The sequence below is a fragment of the Drosophila erecta genome, unplaced genomic scaffold, assembly GCF_003286155.1.
Source record: "Drosophila erecta strain 14021-0224.00,06,07 unplaced genomic scaffold, DereRS2 tig00000000-arrow-pilon, whole genome shotgun sequence".
NCBI lineage: Eukaryota > Metazoa > Arthropoda > Insecta > Diptera > Drosophilidae > Drosophila > Drosophila erecta.
In genome coordinates this window covers 21926172-21945845 of record NW_020825194.1, presented here as the reverse complement: position 1 = coordinate 21945845, position 19674 = coordinate 21926172, and the positions used below count along the sequence as shown (strand labels likewise).

The 19674-nt window shown below is 43.0% G+C and overlaps 1 protein-coding gene across 1 annotated transcript; it reads right to left on the bottom strand.

Annotated features, from left to right (window-relative positions):
* Positions 1-3252: 3252 nt before the first annotated feature.
* Positions 3253-19637, bottom strand: LOC6553961 (45 kDa calcium-binding protein). The gene is made up of 4 exons (XM_001979520.3): positions 19352-19637; positions 9557-10734; positions 3638-4322; positions 3253-3579 (listed from the first exon to the last, which is right to left on the bottom strand). The coding sequence occupies exons 2-4, from the start codon at positions 10042-10044 to the stop codon at positions 3505-3507; spliced, it is 1248 nt and encodes a 415-aa protein (XP_001979556.1). The 5' UTR covers positions 10045-10734; positions 19352-19637; the 3' UTR covers positions 3253-3504.
* Between the last annotated feature and the right edge of the window lie 37 nt (positions 19638-19674).

Below are 19674 nucleotides of genomic sequence, written 5' to 3'. Positions count from 1 at the left end.
ACAGAAGGCAAATTGCATTTTCAGCATAACACGTACTCCATTCTACTTACACCGACATCAGAAAACGCACACTCACACTCTCACGCAGTAGTTCCCGCAGTCGGCCCCCGCCATCCCCCCCCTCAGCCCGAAAAGGTAGGCCGTGTTTTCCCGGCGCCATCATCCTTATTCTCATTTTCAAGCTCCTCGCAACGTCAGAAGCTCGTCCTTATCCTCCGCTCCATTCGTCTGTGTTAGTTTAAGGCATGCAAATGTTACGAAAATTGCTTTTTACTTCCCATCATGCAGGTGAATGAGTTTCTCCCCCAACACACACACACACACACACACACGCAAGTAAGTTAAGTGTTTGCCTTGAAGTTGTTACTGCCAAATTACCTTTTGGTGTTTTTAGCCCAGGTCGTGCTGTGCTGTGCCTCGCACAATGGACACACAACTTTTTGTTGGCCAAAATCACATAAATATCAGAATAATTCCAATCAACCGATGGGCAGCTTTATTCATAGCCAATGCACGTTGTTTGCATACACTTGTATACTCGCATATTGTGTGTGGGAATTTCGCCTGCTCATGCTTACAAAAACATAAATATTCAAATTGTCATCAATATCCCCATGCAACTGCAAAGCCTAACTATCAAACGTTCTCCATGTAGGTGCTAGTAAAATAATATTAAATATTTTAAATTTATTCAATTCCGAGGGAAATTTCTTGGTTTTCAACAAGCTTTTTCGGTGAAAATGTCCAATTTAAATTATTGGCCACCAGCCTAATGCAATTATAGGCCAACGTCTACTTTTTGGGGCCAGGCATAGTCGTGCATTTAAATGAATTTTCGGAGTGGCGGCAGATATTTAACACGATAGGAAAAGCGAATTAATCAAAATTATGGCTTCCATATCGCTGAACTCATCTTCAATTGTACTACCTGATTTATTCAGTTACTAGTATAACTATTTAATTAAATAATAATTTAATCCCATTAGGCACAAAGTACAATAAACTAATTTAGTTGTTATAAAAAGCACAACAAAATATGAGCCACAAAGCTACAGCTTTTTCCATTGTCCTAAAACTGCCTTTTTACCTCGCTTCGCTCATTTACGTCCATTTAAATAAAGTGTTGTCGTCCAATTTAAGCCAAGTTCACTATCTCCGTCTATCTCAGTGTCCATTTTCCTTTCCCCCACACAAAGTTATTTGCTTGATTTGCACTGTAACATTTAAAACTGATTTATGCAGCAAATTGGAGAAAAAACATTTAATTGCTACGAAAGTGTCTCACCTCTTTCCCTTTTATGTAGAATGTTTTGCTGGTTGTTTCTGCTCAGCAGAAATGTTTATTGCAATGTCAAGCAAAACACAACAAAAATTCAAATGGAAACGGGGGAGCGAAAAGCCAAATAATATTCTGCATACAAAATAACTTGGTTTCTCTAATGGCTGAATTTTAAAATGCATGAGCTCCACTCGGTTCGGGTCACCCCTTCAAAAGCCCCAAACCCACCCCCACCCAAAAAAAAGCCCAACCCCTTTGGTCCTGCGAGCATGTTTGTGTTTTCTGCCATGCTTTGTGAACTGTTGAAGTTTATTTTGCCAGATTTTAATATGTATGAGTTGAAGATGAAGCATTTATGGCCAACACAACGCAGTGGCAGATAGAATACTCTGTATGTGTTTGGCATATTTATGCAGGTCTTCGACGGGGAGGGGCGTGGCAAAAGGGGGCGTGCCGGCCTCTCACTTCTGTAACAGCAATTTCCTCCAAAGCCTCCAAGTATTTTTGGCATGCTCAGCAATTTTCCCACTGGCAAGTGACTGTCTAATGTAAGTTACGTGTATCCCACATACATATGTATGTGTGTACCCTCGGCATGGTGTCCTTCCATCCTCCCATCAGTTCGCCATGCTCCAATAATGCAAAACATTTGTACTAGACAAGGCCGTTCCATTTGCTTTGGCGGGTCCTGTTTTTCATGTGGTGTATGGGGCTTCTTTTTTGCGGCTCGTTAAGTTAGCCTGATGCCATTTATTTTATGTAGCTAACTCAATTTATGAATAGCACTCATGCATCATGAGGATTTTGAGCCGTTCTTGCGGCTTTCCCTCGAAAAAGAATGATAGCGAAATGTTTAAATGCTTTTTAAAATGAGATATGAGCCTGCATCTTACAACTTGCCTAAGGATTCATTTATTTCGGTACTTTTCCTTAAATTCTGCATTCTAGTCTTCACCCATGTGAATATCGTATATATTTTGACAATCCTTTTAATTTGCCTATTTAAAATGTAGTGTGCTAGATCTTAAGGTAAATTCATCAGTCATCATCAGGCACATTCCCACTTATCAGGCACTTTCCACGTTCTTACCCCAATTATCCTGGCCCCAGCTCATATAATATGCGTAGTCCTGTTTGCATGTCCTACATCTGTATCTTATTAACGGAATTGATGTGTTTGCTATTTACTTAAAGTCAGAGGGTATATGTTTCTGTTTCTGACTCGGATTCAGATGCCGTAGACGTGTCCTGGTACTCCTGTTTTTCGTTCCTGCGCTTTACGTGCTCATTATCTGCGCTTCCGTACAATTAGATTCAATTACCCACCGCATGTCTATTGTCGGATGAAGGCTGCCTTTCCCTGATGAGATGCGACTTGGACTGGAGTTTATTATTCCCGTTGCGTTATCCGGACGGAATTCTTCGCCGGCCCACACACGTCACGTAGCCAAAACATCCGGCTGATGCTCCTGTTCGTTGCTCAGTACAACTAATCCATCACTATTTGCCGTACATTTTAAATGCTTTTCCTAGCCAGCCTGGGCGGGTAAATGGGTAGATTAGAGAGGTATTAACACCCATCAGAAAGTCAATTGCTTGTAAAATTCTCTCTCAAGGATATTTCTCCACCTTTGGCCGGGGAGGGGCAGCAGGATGCCATGGAAATTTTTGCAAGTGACACTTATTTATCATTAGTCCCCTGCCTTGTTTATCATCAGTGAACAGGCAAGGAGCCGAGACAGCTCGAAACAAGCAAATTGAACAAGGACTTGTCCTTAATGTGGAGTGATTTGTCAGCTCAAATGGAAGATGTCCTTAAGGGGATTTCGATGGCGGCTGGAATTTAATTTCATACTTTGTTAAAAGGCCAAAATCGTTTGTAATCAGGGATCAGAGATAAGAGAGGCGAGGTGATTGCGTAAGTAAATGGGAGGGTGCACGGTTTAATCCCAGCAAATAATGCACGCCTGAAATTCCGTACAATTACGTATATTTATTCGGAGTATTTGTGTCAAATATGGTTTGCTTTGCATCCTTAAAAGCTAATTATTGAAAAATCACACTGGAAATGATTTTCGTTCTTCATGCTTCACATCTGATCTAAGTAGTTCAAAGAAAGTGTTAACAGAAAGACGCTTTGCTACTAATTTAGCTATTTAAGGTGCCAGAACTTACAAATTAATATCACTATAAATGCTTAAAGGGGTATAGGTGTTGTGAATAAGCTAGAACTCTGTGTGAAAACTGTTCGCCGTGTCGATCATCTTGGATTGCAGAAATATCTCAGCATGGTCAGTCATCTGTACACAAGGATTTGACAATGAAAATATTACGCACATATTAAATCCAGCATCCTACCTCTTTGAGGGTCAGCAGCTCGTCCTTGTTCTCGTCGCACAGGCTGAACAAAGTGGCCGCCTCCTGGAGGGCATACCGCGGAGTCTTCGGGTTCACATAGTTCAGGAGCTCACCCCGATCGGCCTTGCCGTCGTGGTTCTTATCGATGATTCGCTTGAATTCCTCGCGTCGCTCCACCAAAGTCTTGGATATCAGCGATTTCCGCATCAGATCGTCGTCATCGTCCACATTCAGATCGGAGAATTCCTCCAGGGTTAGCTGATCGTCTCCATCCTGATCGAATTGGCGCAGCAGATCATCGACCAGCTCCAGAAGATTGGATACACTGGACTCGGGGTGGCGGAAACTCAGGTATTCGTCGATAGTCAGTGTGAAGAGATCGGTTCGAGCTGCCTCCGACCACCGGGCCTTGTCCCTCATCATATCCTCCCTGGCTCGGCGGTTCAGCGCCGTGTGGCGAATCTCGCTGTGCTCATCGATGTCCGCCTCCGTCATGCCGTGCTCCCTGAGGAAGAACCGATGGTACTCGTCCCAGGTGATCAGACCATCCGCGGGGCCAATATCCACGCGTCGGAACTCACGGGCATTGTTCATAATCGCCTCATCAATGTGCTCCACAATCCGGCGATTTATGTACTGTCCCAGTTCCTGGATTGACAGAATGCCATCGCGACTACGATCGGCACTGAAATGAAGTGATAAAAGCTATAATAACAATATGAAGTATCTTTTCCTGAACTGATTAACAACTGAATCATTTCCTGCATAATTCGGTGCATAACATAGTTACGAAGGCCTAATCAAATGCACATTACACATTAAAGGCCCCCAAAGACATTTCTCAAGAATTCCCTGTTGCCCACTTGTCTCGCCCCCCATGGTGGCACACACCTTGCCCCAATCCCAATCCCCATCCCCATCTACCTCTGCCTAACCACACAGATGTGGTACCTCCAAATGCTGCATATGACAGCTGTCTAATGATTGTTCAGCTCCGCAGACTGCGATTGCACGGAAAACAGGTAAGGCTTATGAGGTTAGTTGTGGTGAAATTATTTATTATTTAATTAATAAGATACATATATTGCAAGGAGTTTAATTAAACTGTTCATTAGCCAGAACTCAATTACCTACAAATATATACAAAAAAGTACACGGCAATCTAATTATTTAAAGATTTTTTATACAAAAAAGCGGACTGATATTTGTATCTTTTAAACTGTTGTTTTTTACTTTGCTTTTTACGTTGTTACTCCGAATTTCTTCAAGTGTTCAGCATCCCCCGAAATGAAGTGCCAATGCCCAAAACAGGTGTCAGATATTAGAGCTTCTTATTGCGACTTGGCAGGGGGATAAGGGCAGCTGGGGCAATGGGGCAATGGGAAATGGGAGTGACACGAAGAGAGCAGCTAACCAGTGGAATAATCAGCGGATGGCAGAGCAGCGGGGCCCATTGTTTGTATACGTTATATATAGCACATGTGACTGTATGTGTGTGGGGGACACAGCGGAAACGGAAGTGGCAGCAGCAGAAGACGAAGAGGAAGAGTAAGAGGAAGCAGCCACCGCACAGTGGTTTCATTAGCATATAGTTGATAAATAAATAAAGTTGCAACTAAAACGGTTTCAAGTTGCCTCTTCTTTTTGACGGTCCGCCCTCCTAATTCTACTTCTCGGTCACGTTTCACTCCTCCAGCCCTCCAGCTTGGCTGAAATGTATATGGAGAAACGATTGCGGTCGCCGGCAGAGTCTTTTTCAAGTGGGATCAGAAAGATGAGGCGAGGGAAGCTCTGCTAAGTCGGCGAAAATAAAAACAAAGTTTTCCGGCTTTGCGTTTCTTCCTGTGGCGTCTTGTACGTGCAAGAAATTGACTCGCAAAAAATGCGAATGGGAACAACTTTAGCATTCGTACATTCCTCTGCGATTGAGGCTTTGGGAGCGGACCAAAAAGGGGTTCCAAAGCCCGCTTGCAATGGCAGGTGGGTGGTCGGAGGGTTGGGGGGTTTTGGGGATTTGTTACAAAGCGCAAAGTGCATTTTGCATAAGCCTGCGGTTCCACTGAAGTTGGCCAATTGCTTCTGCCACAGCCGTGATTCCAGCAGCTCCGTTTCAGGGGGATCCTGTCTAAGGATTTGGACAGCAGGATGCCTAGCATAAAACTATTATTTGATTGCATATACTCGTACACCAGTCTGTGGAGAACTTGTGTTCGCATTTATCCGTTCAACTCTTTTTGCTTTCACGTCCTTCTCTCCCTGAGTTGCTGTCCTGCTTTGAGGTCTGATGGCAGAAGTTAAAAGCAACTGCTGAAAATTTAATGGGATTACTTCAAACTTGATTTCGACTGTTTATCTAGGCCCTTTGCCTTTAACTGCAAGTTCTAATGTCTTTGGGCTTATGGTAGAGACACTTTGCTGGCTTAAATTCAATTGATTTGAACTTTCTGTTCCGACTTAATTAACTTGACCAATTGTAACAATTTGGTTTATTATAGTTTAGTTATAAAGTTGGCATTAGTTAAGAGTGGGGAGGCCAAAATATTTTTGGCATTCCGACAGAAAATGGCAAGACAAATAATACAATGAAGCAATTCAGATCTCACGCTCATGCGGACGGACAAACGGACAGACATACGGACATAAGGTATTACACCCTTATATAAAGAAATATATATATATTTGGTTAGCGTTTATTACTGATTCGTGTTTCAAGTAAAAGTTTTGAGCACATTTTCTTTTTCAATTGCTTTTCTGTATCAAACTTATATAATATAAGTTCGAAGCATGCCCAGTTTATTAAATTAAATATTATTAAAAAGTTTCAACCGTTTCAACCTCATTAGAGAAACTAAAATAAGTATTTTTAGCAAGTCAGTTCGAGTTCTAAGGTGTTAACTTTTCCAGAAAAAAAGGAAAACACATAAATCACATTACCACACTACACACTCACCAAGCACACTAACAACAATAGGAAAACTTGAGTGAAAAAAAGTTTTCCGCGTGCTGCGCGCAAACTTTGGGCCAAAGTTTATTGCATAGTTTGGTGCGTTCGCACAGGATGAACGAAAGGGATAAGGACGGCGAACAAGGAAGTGTGCAATTTTAGCACAACGCCCAATCAATGAGGGGGCGCTGCGTTAGTTGGGGGCGTGGCAGGCTGCGCGAGCCGCAGGCAGGCCTAATTGGATGCAAAAGTCAGCCTGGACACACGGGTACGGGCACGAGCACGAGTACAGAGGACACTGGATACTGGATACCAGGACCCTGGACAGGACATTAGCCCGCCTCACTGGTCGGTTCGGTCATGCATGGGCAATGAGATTGGAACTGCAAAACTGCCAACTGTCGATGGCATGTGGCTGCCCACAGGGGACAGAATGGGAACCGGGATCGAAGAGGAGTCGGGCGATAGCACCACGGTTTACAATTAAAATTTATAACAATGTCCCTTTCAACGACCAGATGAGGCGACAGTTGCAGATAAAATTTAATTGCTCCTAAAAATGAACAGGACTGCCACGAAAGAACGGCGATGCTCCCGCCCACTGTCACCGCATTATTAAAATGGAATTTGCATACGGGCCAGGGGAGCAGGGGAGCTGGGAAGCAGGGGAGCAGGGAAGCAGGGGTCGCAAAGTACGAGGTTTTGGGGTCTGGTCTTCCGCCAAATGATGGCTATTAATTTCAGGCAGCAGCACAATTATCACAACATTTTCTGGTCAGTTTAATTGCAGTTTAATGCGAAGGCGACATGTGCAAATCCCCACATTTCTCACTTCAACCCCGAGGGACCTTAAAGATCCGAATATTTGCCATTTAGTGTCCGCTTCTGTTTCACTTTAATTGCTTTTTGCCGGAATTTGAATTTGAAGCTCGATTGATGATATGATTTAGGCTCGATTGTCCGAGAATCGTTCGTAATTCAATATATCTGCACCTATAGTTATAAATAGCAAATAGGCGGCGCAACAAATGCTATGCAAATGCTGTTAATTTCGTCTGAGCAGGAAATCGAATAAATTCCGACTCCCTCGGGTGTCGATGGTTTTAAATGTTATCCTTCGTCAAATATTAATAAATGCTGTGCAAATTTGTGCGGCCATATAAGCACGCAGCCATTTGTGCACAAACAAATACGGACACTGCTGAATCCGGATTTCGGGTCACCCGGCAAAGTGAAATACCCTAGAGAGATTCTGACCAACTGCCGCACGGAGTTTGAAAAACTCTGGTGTCGGAACCTCCAAATTCGCATTTGCCTTAAGCTCTCCCCCGTTTCCTTTTACTGATGGACACCGCTGCACAGCCACTGCTCTCCTGATGGACAGCTTTCTGGTGGATGCCTTCAGGGGTTTTAGCTGGTTATCGTATCACCCGAAGGTCCTTAGAAACGGAAAGGGGGGCGGAGGGAATGCCCGTGGCCTTGGGCCAAGCTGAAAATGCAATGAGGTGAAAGCAGTACCGTACTTAAGAGCACATCTTAAAAGCTGAATTTAATGTAGAGCCCTAAAAACCGTCAATGCGCAGGGATAACACATGCAAATATATTATATTAACTCCGTTTACCATATCAATGTACTTGATACCCATTCAGAGTATCCGGACTTTACCAAACATTCAGTCCAAGCCCACAAATTCTACCATTCACTTTGCCCCAGACCTAATTGAACTTACTACATAATTTCCCATTAGCAGCAAACGCAAACAGGATATCTCAGCTGGTATTTACGGCCATAAAGAGTTAAGCTGCTCGAGGTCACAGTCGAGATCCTTAAATTCGAACATCGCAACAGCAGGGGGGAATCCCTGCTTTATTATTTATTGAATTGAAATGAGTTTTGCCAAAAGACGTTTTAAGTTTACCAACCGCAACTTTGACTGCTTTCACTAGCTAAAGGAGGCCAAAAGTTTTGGCAACCAAGAAGTCGAATAAATGTGAATCTGCAGTGACAGTTTGATTTCACCCCTGTTATTTTTCCCAAAATGTATTTTCCCTCAAATTCTTCTCAACACCTCAAGTTTTATTTTCGTATTTCCATTGCTGTCTTTGGTTGGGCAATTCCTGGCATACTGACTGCCTGATTACCCCCAAAAACCCCAGAGCATCAAATTGCAATTTCGCTCAGGACCATGACTGGAAACTTTTCAGTTTCCGTCTGACCACCTCTCGCCCCAAAACACTGCAAACCATCAAGTAATCTATTACGACCTCCAGTGAAGCCAAGTAATTGGCCAATTGCCTAATCGCTTGTGCAGGAGCTGGGAACGTTTTATATACCTTGTTTAAGTAATTAGGCGAATAGTGCAAGTCAGCCGGATAGAAATCAGGAGGCCTTCCGGCAAACCAATTACGAGATGGCAAAAGGCGGGTGGGAAGGTGGCTATTTAAATATTAAATATTATTGCGGATTATTAAATACCTTCACAGGTTCCTGAGGAGCATTGCCCGTGCCCTTGGTTTCTCTAACTCCCGTGGGACTCGTTTAATTCAATACTAGACAAGCAGACTTTTCAATCAAGGTTTATTATCTTCGCTTTGCGGCAAACTTGTAATTCGATTACCCTGATTGCTCGAAACAAATCAAAACCATGGCAGTCAACAAATCTCAGTCCGTGTCCTTATTGATCGAATCTGACCCAGCCAACCTTGCCTGCGACGGAGCATCCATCAATTCCAGCTGCTGTTGCTATTGCCACTAATTTTAACAATTTGTCGTACACCCAGTTATAGGCGAGGGCACTGAATGGAGGACATTGGGGGCAGTCGGAGTTTTGGGGCGATAAAAGCCGCAGGCAACAGCGTCGTGCGCAACAATAAAGGAGCCACCGAACTAGTGCCAAATTATCAACCGAACAAGCCGAACAAACCGAGGCCCAGAATCAAGGCCATAACTCAGAGGCGAATGGGGGAAAACTTACCGTTTGAAAGCTTTTGCCAGTATTTGCTTCTCATTCACATTGCTGGCCGCTAAAATAACTGTTTCTGGCTGGTTAGGGGATTTGCTGGCATTTTGCACTTTTTGCGGATGGGAATGGGAATGGGGCTGGGACTGGGGCTGGTTATTCTCGCTCCCCGCATCCAAATTGTTTGCCACAGGCTGGAGCCTCAGCTTTTGCTCGTGTTCTTGTTGCTGCTGCTCCAGTTCCTGCAGCGTATTTGGCCAACGCTGGGCGCCATTATGCCCCACGTTGGGCGCCATTTTTGTGTCTGCCTGCGTGCTACTGCTGCTGCTGCTGCTACTGCTGCTGCTGCTGCTGCTGGTTCCCTGCTCCTTCAGCTGCTGCTGCAGCTTCTGGCTGGTGCTGTGAAGGATCAGGCCAATGAAGAACATATAAAACAAAATTGCGCACAATGTCGAGCAGCGCAGCCAGCGGAAGCTTTTGCTCAGCTTGTTAACGAAAGTCATTTTGTTGCCGCCGCCTTCGTCGTCCCTTTCGCTATCGCTGTTGTTGTCGCCGCCACCGCTGGACAATAGATGGCAGTGGAGTGGCTGATGGCGATGATGGTGATGCGAATGGGAATGGGTATGGCGGCAGGGAGGCTGTGGTGGCGTTGATGGGACCAGCTCTAGGTTCTGGTACACCGACTCCTCCTCCTCGGTCCACTCGGCTTCCGGCTCGTGCTCCAACTTGGACCGCAGCTTTCAGGACTCGTTGCGTGTAATTTGCAGTAATTTCTGCTCCTCCTCGGCTCCTCAGCTCCCCACTTTCCCCTATTCTCTCTGTGCCTTTTGGAACCCGTTGCTGCTCCTGTTGCTGGTGTCTCTGACGTTGTTGTAATTGTACATTAATTGACTTTTATGTTGCAGCCAGCGACAGGCAGGCGAAATGTTACGGATCCTGCTCCTGCAATTTGTATCACCGAGGCCACGCCCAGCTGCCGCCCCTTTTAATATATAAATGTTGCTAGCGTGGGGCGTCGAAGTAACAACTTCTAATACCAATTTGATGTGTTATTGCCTCTCGCATGACTCCCATTTCCTTCATTCCGGGTCTCCATCTCGTCTGCATTTTACACCAATTTTACATGATTGTTAGGAGCCCCATTTCCATTATGCGCGCTGATAATGCTGATGGCGATGGCTATGGCGATGGGTCTGTGGAGCAGAAGGAAAGAAGAGGAAATGGATTTTGCATGAGTAAAGTTGGGGAAATCGTTTCTCATTGCGAATTCGGGTCAGTGGGTATTCAAATTTAGTGTCGCAAAGTCAGAGGGTTGCGATTGAAATGGCATTTCAAATGTAAACCAATTCAAAAGAGTGCAATTCAGTGAAGTCTACAACTAGTCATATTTCTAAGAGCGTAATGGGTTTTTTTGCGCAGAATTTAAGAAAACCGAGCCCAGACACAAAAAATACATTTAAAATAATCCTAGGAGCAAAACACATAGTTTTTGGGACACACTTTATCACTTCTAGCTTTAGGCGAATAAATTGCGCTTTTTAGAGCGCCCACTTTAGGCAAGAATTTATGTTCTCTAGCTGAGTGCATTCCCCATTTCTGCCATTTCCCCCTTAAAGTTATTAATTAGCCATTGAAAACTCTTTTCACTTCAATGGGCTCTCAGGGGGCCAAATCAAAAGGCCAAGAGGAGCAGAGAGGAGCATCCATTGAGCATCCAACGAGCGAATTAGAAAGTCCCATAAATTTCCCTTCGTTCTCATTATCGAAGAAGAGGGATTCAGAAGTGGGATGGGATTAGGTCTTGGCCATAAAATAAGGCCAACCTAATGACTTACATAATAGATGGTACTAAAACAGAAGTCGTAAATGAGATCAGATGAGATGAGGTTCAGATGAGACAAGTTCGGGCCAGACAAGACCATGAGATAAGTTGTTAATTTGAATGGGTCCACCATAAAATCTTCCATGTTGGCCGTCGTTAATGTGGCTACAAAACCGAAATTTGAATGGATGGAGCAGTAATCTGAACTCGTGACGGACCTAATGAACTTAAGCCTTCGAAGTTTACGTTGTTTCTATTTATATTTGTATTTATATTTATGAAAGTACCAACTGAACTGTAATCCATTAAAATTGGAATTGCTTGTCAACATTTGCCATTCCGATTTCCCGTAGTAAGAGCAATTTAATCAGATATTTACCGCTGTATATGCAAGTACTTGTGCCATTTTCCATTCACCGACTCGTGTGTCGATGGAAATTCACCGAATCCGCACTCATATTCAATTCGATTTGACTTACTGACTCAATTTGCGTTTCTGGATATGCTGCACATGTGTTCTGGGTCTGCACATTTGTGTGAATTTTATGATCTCAAATGCTGTTGGAGTTGTTTTTTGGCCCTGGGTTGGTGGTCTGTTGCCACACTTTTTAACGCTATTGTCTCGCGTCGTTTAATTTTGCTTTCGTTTCGATGGCTGCGCTTGTCTTTATGCCACTCTTGCTCTTCTCTTTTATTGGCCAACACAAAACCAGTTGAGCGTCTTTTTGAACCCATTGTGCACGGGGAAAAATTATTTATGACAAGTATTACCTAGATGTTACATCTGCTTAAAAGGGCAAGAACAATAGGTTCACTCCAACGCTATTTTCCCATGTAGTAAACATATTTGTGGCAAGCACAAATTTGAAGGTGAAGAAATACCTAGTATTTCCATTTCTTCTATGGAGCTGTTCAAAAGTATGCAACCATTTATCTGTGAGAATTTCATTGATTCATTTGTTCTGATTTAGTTGCGTACTTTTGTACACCATTTTAAGGGGTTTTCCCATCGTTTCACGTGGCACAAATTGCTAACCATATTTTGTTTTGTGTGTAGTTACACTGGCTTACAATCCTCAGACACTCAGAAACCCGTAAGCGAGTCGCAAATGTTACATTCATCGCCTGGCCAGTGTGGCGCTGTGTTGACCAGCTACATTTGGCCATTGCGATTCGTTGTTGCCACTTTTACTGTTCGTTTGGCATTTCCATTTCTTTATTCTCGCTTTCTGCTTTTTATTAACTGCTTCTCGTTCGCATTTGCTTTTGTTTCGCCCTTTCAGCTGCAGCCTTGTTTTATGTCTCTGTGAACTTTTGTTGGTTATTAGCTTGTCCGCACGCCCAAACAGATGGCATAGGAGGCGAGTAAGAGAGAGCCAAACAAAATACAGGGGGTTGGAGGAAAAAAGTTGGTAGTAAATTTTTAATGAAATTTCTGTGCAACCTTAATGAAAATCGACCAGAGAAAGAGGAAGGCTGATATGGTGGCAGTGGCAGTGGCAGAGACAAATGGAGGAGCACTCGGCTAGGAAGATTTTTTAATCAAATTTACGTTCATATCGGGAAATCAAATCCAATTAGAAACTTTATGAGAACTTTTCACTTGCCAGCCCATTTTGCATTTGCCCCATCGCCGAGCAAACAAAGTGGATCCGCTCCAGTTGCTGCTCATTAAAAGTGTCCCTCCCAAAGAGATTGTTATAAGGATTCATGTTGAACGCCCCCTAGTCCCACAGCTCCCCGCCCTCCGCGCGCCCCAAAGATAGTGTCAATTTCAATAAAAATCGATGATGTAGCAAAAAGTGCTGGGCAAAAAAGCGGAGGATGAAAATGCGTTAAACTTTATTGCAAAACTATTGCCAGACAAGTGGCACAAAATGTTGCAGGGGCTGCTGCAGTGGAGCGGGGCTATATCTGCCTGGGAATTCAGCGATAAGCTCTGGTTGGCTGCACAAGTTTAAAGATTTGATTTGGCGAAAGCTGCGCCGTCGACATGGGAAGAACTATGGGGAATTCCCCGATTCCCCGATTCCCCGAATCCCCATTCCCATTCCTCTTCCCCGACCATTACAAATCGATGATAACGATGACGATGATGAAATGTTTGCTCAGCCATTGATGGATCCGTCCCGCTGGAAGGGCGCTGGGGCAGGATGGTTGATTGGCCAGTCGAGATGGGATAACAGTTTGATGAGAATGTTTGTTTGCGCCAAGAGAAATGCAGTTCGCAGCAGCACAAAGATAACTTAAATACTCCTGGTCCAAGAACGCTTGAGCGATGCAGGAATTGAGATGGACGGAGCCTAATCTGGAATGCAATCTGGATGCCGAAACGGGCTCCTGGTGCACTGCAAGACCTTAAGGAGCGTAAATTGAATGGGTAAGGAAGTGTAAATTTGTTGAAAGCCATCTCACATTTAAGCGGATTTAAAAAAGGACACAAATTTAAATACTGTGTGTTATTTCTATCTACTGAAGCTCAAATGACCTTATTATTTAACTTTGAGCTGTGGCAAATATTTACCTTTACGGTGCCGAAACTGAATAATTCTGAACATTGATTTTTACTATTATTCATAAGCCTATACATCGCTTTATACTAGGAAATATTATTTTCAGAAACCATGACAAATTTATAATTACCAATAATTTACTCTCGACCAAGGAAAAGCTGCATAAATAATATGGCAAATTTAATACTCAGTGTGTTAAAGCCTCCGGCCCCTTGAAATTCGCAAATTCAGAAGCGAAATAGACATCCTCCATTGAGCAAACACACAATTAGATATTTATGAATTTCTCTCTCCATGTCACTTTTAATTCGTGCAGAAATGTGTAACTCGAAGCGGCCAGCAACAACGATTGCTAATCAATTGCATTAATAATGAATAACTCGTTCGGTAAACTATCTCCACATAAAACTATCTGTCTATTTAGCCCGTGTCTATCTCGATTCCTAATTGAACATCAACAAAATCTCTAAAAACCAGGCAAAACACCGACGGGCAATAAAGCCGAAACCATGACAACGACAAGGACAACACTACAAAATTGCCAAATTCCATAAAATATGCATAGGAAAATTCAATTCAATTTTTTGCCCAAAACAATTTTCGAGACTCTGACATTTCAATTAAAACTCGAAACGATTTGACGACCGCTGATGACTATGGTAATAATGTTGATGTTGAAAAGGATTATCGTAGGCAAAGCCCAAAGGAATGCGGGGCATCTGATGGCTGATAGATTAATTTAACTTTTTAATGAACTCGAGTTGAAGCTCCGCCAAGCAATTAGGGCCATCATTTATTCCAATTAGCAAAAGTATTTCCCTGGTTTTGGGGATTAGGGGGAATATCCGTGCGCTGCTAAATTATTTGGTTTGGTTTACTTTTTGCTCGATATTCATATTTTTCTTAAAGTGATTTCACCCCCTTTTTGTGGCCATAATCAACTTTTCTTTTGGCCAAAGTCAAAGCTCGCCGACATGCGAATGTGTGTGTGTCGGCTGGCAGTTGATGTATGCAAAAACTGCACTCAATCAGTGCCAAGCAAACAACCTGCAACCAACACCAACAACCAAAGAAATGAAAGGCAGGGAAAGCCAGGGGAAAGGCGGGGAAAGCGGCAGGAAACAAGCAAATAAGTTGATTTGTTTGTTGTTTGTAGAGAATGAAAATGCCGAAAAAGCGCACTGCCAATGCAAATACCCACTGGAGAGGTGAAAAGATGGTTACAAAAATGGAACAGCTCGACTTCTTTTACCCTGTAAAGTCTAAATGACTAAATCAATTTTTAAATGAAAATTACTTTATTTACCAAATTTATTTTAGTAATGAAAGCAAGATATTGACTATTTGCTTTTGGGTTTTCCCAGATCTGGTTTGAAATTCGATCCTCATTTAATTTATCTATTGTAATGGATCAACCGTTGCGTTTGCATAAACTTTTCTAAAAGGGTTATTTTTAGCATCCGTTTGCTAGCCGTGGCGCACTGGAAAAATAGCGACTTTTACACAGAGTGTTTGTCTGGCGGGGCACATCGAGTATACGCAGCGTTGTCCCTGCAATGCAGAGCACTTTCTGCGACAACGCAGCAGGTGGCATCATCACCATCAGCACTGCAATTCCGCCGGACAGAAGGGCACGGAAAGCTGGCGAATGAGCAGCGGCTGACCCGGCAAAGTGCACAACAAAACCTGGGATGCACTTGAATGCAAAATCCTCGACCTGGAGACAAACAAATGAGTGCAGACGAGCAAACTGCCTCATTCACTCACTCACACACACAGACAGGCAGTTGGCAGTTGGCATTCGGAGCCAGGACATTCCCGGATGTCAATCTTCTGCACACGTCCACACCCAGTCAGCCAGATGAGATGCAAGGTGGAGAACCCACCAAGGGTTCCCAGACCATCCGTCGACCCGAAAGAAGTTCATCTCGCATTTCTGCACAATTTACACACTGAATTCCCTTAACCGACGAGCCATTCATATGCAAATAAGCTTTTATTAGGTGTTCCCTGGATGGTGAAACGAGGATGGAACCGAACCAACTTTGGGGCCAATGGAAATGGAGTCTGAGTTGCATATTGATTGCTGTTTGGATTATTGAAATGATTGCCCTTTTCTCCCTCTTTCGTCTTCATCATCCTCTTTCTTATCCACTTTTTCGGTATTTGGTAATAGAGCTGTTGGACTTTTTCCAATTACAGGCTTCTCCAGTAACTAGGGATTCCTTATTCTATACAGAAAGTACAATTTTAATTAACCTAGTTCATTGCTGGCAACCGAAATCTGCTGACATTGATGGATGGCTTAGGTTCGAAAAACCCCAAATGCACAGCTTAGAAGATAAGTTTCCCTAGCACAACCAAATCAATCAAATCGGACACAATGTGTATATGGCAGAGGGCTGAGTAACGAGAACAGATTGCCTTGGATCACAGATAATTAGTGCAAAGTGGATTAACGAAGCTAATCCCAGCTAACTCCCAGGTATCTGACCACGCTCAAATGCTCATTTCGGGATTAGCACCAGGCCGTATTTATTATTTCATTTTTCGGCTCACGCCCCAAACTTAGTTTAATTGCATTTTGATTGGGCCTAGCCCGAATTTGTAAATACATGAAAAGCACATTTGCCCACATGCAGGTCCAATTTGGTACAACACTGCGTATGCCTAATATGAGTTCCCTACCTTTGCCCTTTCATTCCGCATGCCCTTTATCTAAGCCAGATGGTATTGATTGCTACCAAATACGTTTCTAATTATAATGTGTTTCGGGGCCTCGAATGGCTGACTGGGTGCTGGGGTTACAATGCTCCAAATGGCATGGGTACAAAGGGTACTAAAACGCGATTACCTCAACGGGTTGCATTTTAGCACTGCCCGAAAGTTTCCAGAAAGTCCGAAAGAGATGGAAGGACAGCGTAGATAGAGACGGGTAAATGGCTAGTTAGAGAGAGAAAGAGACGGACCACGATTGTCGTTTTGCCAGTTTTTGTTTACGGCTGAATAAAAAGTGAAAGTGCACTTCAGCCAACTTCGCACACAGCCAAACAAACTGCTTATGCATATAGATATACAAAATGCCACATGTCAACATGCACACATGTGAGTTGGCTTGTAATTTTAACTGCAGCTGTAGCTATGAGCCGACATTTAAACGTAACAGACACTTGAGTCGAGCTAGAAATGTCAGGCCTGGAAAACGATGGGTGGCGGGAGCGGGTCCATCCAGCAGTGGGGTTCCCCCACGAATGAACATACAAGAGCCAAGTGCATGTGTGCATCTATGTGGGTGTTTGCGCCGACGTTGGCGTTGGGGCAACAATAAACCGTAGGGAAGTGCAACAAATGCATGAATAAACAACAACTCAATTTGAATAAAGCAACAGCAGCGCAGTCGACGTCGGCAGAGGGGCTTCCCAGTTGATGGGCAGTGGGTGGTGGCTGTTGCAAGGTGTGAAATGTAAACTAAAACTAAGCTTTAAAGTCACCAAGCTCTTGGACGCTACTTTAAGCCCTGCTGCAGACGGCGCTTTAAATATCCAAACCACTTTGAAACAAACTAGTTTCACTCAAGCTGCACAAAAATGGAATAACTAATTAGAAATGTTCTGTTATAAATCTAATTACTATACAGCTCAATAAATTGATTAATTATCGTGCGTGTTTATTTCTTATTAAACAGATGTAGTTACATAAAGCAACGATGCTTGGTACAAATCCTCTTTAAACACTTAACTTATTTTATTGAATTTAAGGCTGGCGCAAACGGTTTCAAGCTTAATTTAATATTCTTAGCAAATTGCTTTTAATAATGGATTACCTTGTAGGATAAACAGGCTAATTAAAAGAAGCTCAATAAATGAAGTATTTATTAGGGTTTCCTTCATCAAAAAAGGTGTAGTTGAGCACACATTGTTTGAAGTTAAACACATAGCAGCGAGTTGGAAAATCATTCAAAGTTTTAAGCATGTTGTCTGTTTTTATACAGAAAATGGAAGAAACATGTATATAAAAACATAAAAATTGGAAATTCATATTCGTAATGGAAGAGGTTGTTAGTATTTGAAACTATTGAAATAAATTATCAATTTATTCAAAGCCCCCATTTTTACCAACTACTTAGCTTTATTCATTTACCATTTGTTATATATAAACTGGGCATGATTTAGCAGTAAGAAGGAAACAAAAACCACGGTTTTGCCAACTTTTCCAAAGCTAGAGTCAAACTCCGTTTATGTAAACTGAAAACGGATTTTGGCTCCGCTGCAAAAACTGCTTGGCAGCGCTCCGCTGCGTTCGCCTTGCGTTTATTGCATACAACAATTGATTTTCTCCAGACGGCGGAAAGCGGGAAAACGGGAAAGCGGGACGGCGAAAATGCAAATGAAAATGGCAGAGTGCTCAGTGCCAGAGCGGGATGAATGTCAGCGAGGGGGCAGTATATGTAGTTTCAAACAAACTTCAAATTGGAGAACACAAAAGCACCGCTCAGACACACACGTTTTACATAGTGAGACGGGTGAGTGGGCGGGTGTGGGCGGTAGAGTGGGTGGAGTGGGTGGAGTAGGTGGGTGGCTCTGGGAGGTGCCACCTGCTGGCTGGGCGAGTGCAACAAAAATGACAAACGTGCTTTTGATAGACTTGTTGACGACAAGCTCCTGGCACTTGGCAGCTGTCAGCAGCAACCCAGAAATGGGCTGACGTCCTCACACACGCGTGCACTGGCCAAAAAAGCGGTACCTAAGACGCGGCTCACGTGGATTTTAATTTATTTCATTTGGGAAAATGTACTTCAATTTAAATACAACAGCTTTTCGCATTAATATTTAGCATCGATTTGTTTTTATCTGAAACAATTATAATGGACTGTTTGGTGAATTTAAATTAGCGTACTATTAAAGATAACAAATATAGGAAAATACTTTTAGTCAATTGAAAATATACCACTTTTATTAAAGAACATCATTTAATGATTTTTGGTAAATAACTGACAACTGACCATAAAAACAAATACACAGTGTAGATATAAACAAGTTATTTCAGTAGAAAAGTACAACATGAGAGCTATACGACATATGTAGATACATGCGATTTCTCACGGTGTACCCACGGCTATTTTTGATCTCCGGTCTTGTTTGTTAGCATATGAGTGCGGTTGTGAGAAAGGTGAGCAAGTTGCGAGTTTTGTAAGCAGTTTTATGGGAAAACCCCTTAATAAATAATACCGAAAATCAATAGGTTGACTCCTTGCGATGGCCATTTTTACGGCCGCGACCATATGTACATTGAATGTTGCACGTGTGTGCGGTTAAATGTACTTTGTGGTCCAATCTCGGTAATTGCAATTACAATCGACTTTGGCCCGCCGCGCCTATGGTAATCAATTTGTTGTTTACCGTGGGCGCAGCCCATGGTTACAGCAGCAAAAGTAAGGAATAAGCCACAAGAAATCACAAAAACTATTGCACTCACTTTTGCTATCGGTTTTGTTTTATTGCATTTTTCTTTGGCCAGCTTTTTGTTTCGCTTCTTTTTTTGGACTTGGTTTACGCGCGCGGGAAAGAACGAGATGACGACGTAAGTTTCGTAAACTTGTTTTTGTTATGGCCCAAATCACGGATGACGCAAGTCCGCTCTTCCGAACACGTCCGATACGCAGCAGCAACAGCAACGCACTGGCTTTGTTTTGGCCAACTCGCCAAGCGGATCCGAAGTGGCCACAGCCGAAGTTGCCAAGCGAAGCCGACAAGTTGTATGTTACTTCATAACACACTGTTCCACTTGAAATCACTTTC

Coding starts and splice junctions, on each gene's coding strand:
- LOC6553961 (XM_001979520.3), bottom strand. CDS start 10,044: ATGACTTTCGTTAACAAGCTGAGCAAAAGCTTCCGCTGGCTGCGCTGC. Junction 4,323..9,556: donor CTGGCAAAAGCTTTCAAACG/GTAAGTTTTCCC, acceptor ACTTCATTTCAG/TGCCGATCGTAGTCGCGATG. Junction 3,580..3,637: donor AGCTGCTGACCCTCAAAGAG/GTAGGATGCTGG, acceptor CCTTGTGTACAG/ATGACTGACCATGCTGAGAT.